Below are 6,112 nucleotides of genomic sequence, written 5' to 3'. Positions count from 1 at the left end.
TGCCAATCTGATTTTAATACTCCTATCCTGCCTGTCCGTAAACCCGATGGATCTTACCGGGTGGTCCAGGATTTACGGGCTGTTAATAAGATAACTGAGGATCTCTATCCTGTGGTGGCAAACCCTTACACTCTGTTAACATGCTTAACACCAGAACTAACCTGGTTTACTGTTTTAGATCTAAAGGATGCCTTCTTTTGCCTCCCTCTCCATGAAGCCAGCCAGAAAATTTTTGCATTCGAATGGGAAAGCCCTAAGAGTGGGCGCAAAACCCAGCTCACATGGACGGTGTTGCCTCAGGGATTTAAGAACAGTCCCACCTTGTTTGGAGAACAGCTCGCAAAAGACATAGAGTCCTGGGAAGCCCCACCAGGAGAAGGGAAGCTATTGCAGTACGTGGATGATCTCCTAATAGCTACCCGAACAGAGGAAGCTTGCACAGCCTGGACGGTAAGCCTCTTAAACTTCTTGGGACTCCAAGGGTACAGGGTATCCAAGAAAAAGGCTCAGGTGGTGAAACGGAAAGTGATCTATCTGGGCTATGAAGTCAGTGCTGGGCAACGAACTTTGGGGCAAGATCGCAAAGAAGCGATATGCCAAACCCCAAAGCCCCAGACAGCGAAAGAGTTACGGACTTTTCTGGGGATGACGGGGTGGTGCAGATTGTGGATTTACAATTACGGGCTGCTCGTGAAACCATTATATGAACTCATTACAAAGGAAAGCAGAGATCTCCAGTGGACAAAGGAGGCCACGCGGGCCTTCAGCCAGCTAAAGAATGCCCTCATGTCAGCTCCAGCTCTAGGACTCCCAGACGTGAGTAAGCCATTCTTTCTATTTTCCCATGAGAAGCAAGGGATCGCCCTGGGAATACTAGCACAGGACCTGGGCCCATACCGACGGGCAGTTGCTTATTTCTCTAAGCAGCTAGATGCAGCAGCCAAAGGATGGCCTGGGTGCCTCAGAGCTGTTGCAGCAGTCGTGCTAAACATCCAAGAAGCACGCAAGTTCACCTTGGGTCAGAGAATGACTGTACTGGTATCCCACACGGTGTCTGCGGTGCTGGAAGTGAAAGGTGGGCACTGGCTCTCCCCACAAAGGTTCCTGAAATATCAAGCCATCATGGTGGAACAAGATGATGTAGAAATAGTGGTAACTAACATTGTCAATCCAGCTTCCTTTCTCAGTGGAAATCAAGGAGAACCAGTACGCCATGATTGCCTGGAGACCATCGAAGCCACCTACTCCAGCCACCCGGATCTGAAGGATACCCCTTTAGACAACGCAGAGACCTGGTTTACTGATGGGAGCAGCTACATCATCAGTGGAAAGCGACATGCTGGGTATGCAGTTACCACCTGCCAGGAGGTGATAGAATCCGGACCCCTGCCAACAAACACCTCTGCACAAAAGGCTGAAATAATCGCCCTAACTCGTGCCTTAGAGATGGCAAAAGGAAAGAAGATAAACATCTATACAGACTCAAGGTATGCGTTTGGAGTTGTACACGCACACGGGGCCATTTGGAAAGAAAGAGGACTGTTAAATTCGCATGGAAAGAACATCAAACATGCAGAAGAAATAATGCGGCTGTTGGAAGCAGTCCAGCTACCTGAGAAAGTAGCAATCATGCACATAAGGGCACATCAAAAGGTGAGCTCAGAATTGGAAGAAGGAAATGAACTGGCGGACAGAGAGGCAAAAGAAGCAGCAAAAGGTGAAGTAACAACAACTGGGGCCTTGATCCCAGATGGACAACTTTCCCTAGAGGGTAAGCCAACATATAATAAAAAAGACAAGAAATTGATTAAAGATGAAAAGGGAACATTTAACCAAGAGGGATGGGCTATCACTGCAGGGGAAAAAGTAGTTGTTCCCTCTCATTTGCTATGGGCCGTAGTTAGAGAGGAACACCAGAAAACACACTGGGGAACAAATGCCTTATATAATTACTTAATTGAGAAAATTATCGCCAGAAACTTATACGAAACTGTTATGCAAGTAACTCGACAGTGCAACCTTTGCCTCCAGACTAATCCCAAAAATACCCCTAAACCAAAATTAGGCCAAATTGGGAGAGGCCATGGGCCAGGACAGCAGTGGCAGATTGATTTCACAGAACTTCCAAGAAAAGGGGGGTATCGATATTTGTTAGTGCTAACAGATACTTTTTCAGGATGGCCAGAAGCTTTTCCTACTAGGACCGCTAAGGCTCGAGAAGTAACCAAGGTGTTACTACAAGAAATAATACCGCGCTTCGGAGTTCCAGCCACAATGTCATCAGATAGGGGACCACATTTTATTTCAAGGGTGGTACAACAAACTAGCCGACATTTAGGCATAGACTGGGAACTCCACACTCCATATCATCCCCAGTCGAGTGGCCAAGTAGAGAAAATGAACCATATGATTAAGCAGCAAATTGTGAGATTAGGGCAAGAAGCTAACCTACCCTGGCCCCAATCTCTCCCACTTGCATTGTTACGAATTCGGACCAAGCCCAGGATTAAGGAGAAGCTAAGTCCCTTTGAAATACTTTATGGGAGACCATATGGGGTACAGAAAGGAATATCTACCCAAACAGGGGAAGAAACGCTAACCACCTACATGATTGCTTTAGATAAACAGCTTAGAGAAATTGGAAAACATGTGGCTGGAACTCGAAGTCGAGGCCTAGACGGTCCTGTACATGGCATTCAGCCTGGAGATTATGTATATGTTAAGTCTCTTACAGAAAAGACTCTGGAACCACAGTGGGAAGGACCATTCCAGGTGCTCCTCACGACTTACACCGCGATTAAGATCAGAGAACAGAGTGCCTGGATTCACCATACCCGAGTAAAGAAGGCTCCAGAGACCCCTTGGAAAGTGACCCCTGGGGATGAACTGAAATTGAAGTTTACTCGAACAAAATGAAAATGTTAGGGTGGCACGCAAGTATAACCCGGAAAATTGTTTTTCTCACAGTTATAATTGTAACCATCAGCCAGGAAATTATTCCTAGGGGAGAAGACATATGGTCTCAAGCCTTTATGCGGGTTACTGGACTCATGGGGAAATATTCTGATTTAAAAAATTTAAACCTGTTGACTGTAGTCATACACGGAAACCAAGTGTATACAAAGCAAGAGTGGGAAAAACAAAGAACTTGGCAGCTCCAGGGGACTGTAGGAGAAAAAATCAAGATTGGATGCCGAATGATTAAAGGGACTACTCACAGAAAAGCAACCCAAATCAGTGTCTCAACTACTTCTACAGACAAACACCGTGAAATCTGTAGTTACGCAAGTGAAGCAGACTGTTGGTATAATTTTACATTAGTACAGACTGTGGAAGTGGTTTGTCTTTGGGGCCAAGGCAGTAATGGACTCTCATTCAAATTCCAGATAAATGCCATGGCTAGGCCCACTATGACCTACTCTGGCAATCAGATCCGAACCCAGGTCACACCACTTAAATCTGAGCCAAAGGTTTATGAGATTGGCCCTTATGTAGTAAGGAACACAGGCCAACAATTACTGCTGTTTAACCCAGAATGGTCTCTTAAGCGTGTAGAACTACTAATGCAAATTAACATTTCTGAAATCCAACCAGCCTGCTCCCCTTTAATTCAAACATCCCTTGAAGGGTGGACAGCCTGGCTGCAGAAGCAAACCCCCCTCAAGGGCAGAATGCGGAGAGACCTGAGTGGCATGCTAGGAACAGGGCTGGGAGTTATAAATGGAATTGATTCAGAGATACTGATGAATAAACTGGCCACGGCAACCAGTGACGTGACCAAATTAAAACAGCCCCTACAATCTTCCCTATTAGCATTAGGAAACAGCCAGTGGCAAGTCTCAAAAATACTCCCAGACCTTGCAAAAACCAGCAACCTGGATCACGAACTGATATTAAACACACTTGGCACAGCTCAGGACAATGTCTCATTAGCCCTTAGCTGCATACAAGCTCAATTATGGATGCAGTCCACAGCTTCCTTAATCATAAGAGAGGGTAATGAAGGTGTATTTCCTATTGAGATCCGAGAGGCTGTTTGGAACAATGCTACTAAATTAGAAAGAAAGCTCCAATCCTGGTGGACCTTGGTAAATTTCACCTATGACCCAATGACTAACATAGCTACTGCCTTTGTGCTTACGATACGGAATGCCACAGTTTATGTAATTCATCCTATTGTCGCATTGGGATTAAACCATAAAGGGACAGTTTTCTACCCCTCTGAACATAGAGTATGGGCTCGGATGGTAAGAGAAAAATGGCAAACAGTGAATTTAGAATCTTGTATTACACGGGAACAACAAGGATTTATCTGTGAAAGTAATACACTTGATGCCAGAGACATATGTCTTGATACAGAACAAGGCATATGTCACTTTGAGATCCACCCAGACACTTCACCGAAAACTGTACTCGTATATGTTGGGCAAGGCTGTGTGTGCTTAAGAACTACCTGCACTTCAATGATGATAGATGACAATGTTATAAATGTAACTGCCAGGAATCACTCTAATTTTTGTATTTGTAATTTTGCCAAGATTGTTGGGTGTGACTTTTCGTATTTAGCACCAGTCGTATCTCATCAATTAATAAGGTCTAACTATACCGTTTACCATAAATTGCTACCCACACCTATTGGGATGAACCTAACATTAGTAAAGCAATTAGTAAAACATCAGGACCTCATGGAGATTTTGAAAGAAATCCAAAGAAACGGGGAAAAGACCTTAGTCACTGTCCATTATGACACACAAGAAATCAGCAGAATTTTGCAAAGAGTGAGACAAGACGCAAGTCATAACTGGTGGGACTCACTTTTCGGGTGGTCACCTACCGCAACTGGTATCCTAAATACGTTATGTCACCCCATAATTGTCTTATTAACCTTGGTTAGCACCTGTCTTGCGCTGTCTATCGCGTTACTTATTTGGAACTATAGAGTACTAAAAAGACTATCAGTTCTAACTACTTTGTCAAACGCACACGGGAAAACATTAAGAGATGCCTACCAAAAAATTCATTAGGAGAAGAATTTAAGTATTAGTAAAAGAATTTACTAACTCTTTAGAAAAGGGGGGACTGAATCAGGGGGATGGGGAGCAAAAGAATTCGTTTGTTAGGAACAATGCATCTAGCTTGGTCAGCATACCAGAGCAGGAAGAAGAAGAGACTGCTGATAAAACCAGGGGGAGTCTCAGACAGGCATCCTGCTTCATCCCAAAACTAGCTCAAACCAGTCCCAAAGCTTAAACCCAGGCCAAAGGTATAAAAGAGCATGCGCAGGAGAGAAAGGTGAAAAGTTCAGACGAGGAAGACTCCCCTGACTTCGTCACAAGACCCCCGAGAGACCCCTACCACAACCACCAGACAACACTGCGCAAGCGCAATGCGGATGTAAATGACTTTTGAGTTCATTATAATACGAAGCGAGGCTGGGCAGGGCTAGGTGATGAATATGTATGAGTTTGTTAGGAAACTTAATGAATATGGAACTTGTAACCCGATAAATACCGAGCTGAAAACAGCTGTAGACACGCATGATTTTGGAGGAGCTATCCCCCATGCGTCCCAGCGCTGGAATAAAACATACCTACTTTACTACTTTTTCTAGTAGTGGAGTCCTTTCCTGCCTTTCAGTGGCAGGGCTGCGAAACCAGGGGCTGGGGCTGCGGCCGCGGTCGAGGAAGGTCATGGACGGTCATGGATGCCAGTGGTGGTGGGACGTCTCTATTCAGCAGCTGAGAAGCGGGAGGCTGCGGTGAAGACGGCACAGCCAGGCCTGAGGCCACGGAGGGGGGCGGCGGGGGCAGGGCTGCCCCGTCAGCAGGAGATGATCCCGGGGCGGCGGGAGGCAGGAGGGCCGGCGTGGAGGCGGCGGGAGTATGTTGTGGTGGGGCCATGGCGAACGGTGGGCCAGTCGGCGGCTGGACCGCCTCGTGCTGCCGCTGGGAGCTTGTTGGCTGGGCTGGAGTGGCTGCTGGTGCGGCGGGCAGGAACGGCGCTGCCGGAGCGGCAATGCCGGGAGACGGGGCTGGAGCAGCGGCAGGCACGGAAGAGGCTGCAGCCATCCATGCGGACGCTGCGGCGCCGGCACCAGGTGGCTTGCGGGGCT

The 6,112-nt window shown here is 46.7% G+C and overlaps 1 protein-coding gene across 1 annotated transcript; it reads left to right on the top strand.

Annotated features, from left to right (window-relative positions):
- The first annotated feature begins 1,476 nt into the window (after positions 1–1,476).
- LOC138102754 (uncharacterized) lies at positions 1,477–5,161 on the top strand. The gene has a single exon (XM_069000500.1). The coding sequence runs from the start codon at positions 2,913–2,915 to the stop codon at positions 5,022–5,024; it is 2,112 nt and encodes a 703-aa protein (XP_068856601.1). The 5' UTR covers positions 1,477–2,912; the 3' UTR covers positions 5,025–5,161.
- Positions 5,162–6,112: the final 951 nt, after the last annotated feature.

Source organism: Aphelocoma coerulescens, assembly GCF_041296385.1.
Source record: "Aphelocoma coerulescens isolate FSJ_1873_10779 chromosome W unlocalized genomic scaffold, UR_Acoe_1.0 ChrW_unloc_scaf_1, whole genome shotgun sequence".
Taxonomy (NCBI): Eukaryota; Metazoa; Chordata; class Aves; order Passeriformes; family Corvidae; genus Aphelocoma; species Aphelocoma coerulescens.
The sequence above is the reverse complement of the archived record's forward strand: the minus strand, read 5'-3'. Positions and strand labels throughout refer to the sequence as shown.

Bases quoted from the DNA above. Each gene is read 5' to 3' on its own strand.
- LOC138102754 (XM_069000500.1), top strand. From the start codon at position 2,913: ATGAAAATGTTAGGGTGGCACGCAAGTATAACCCGGAAAATTGTTTTT.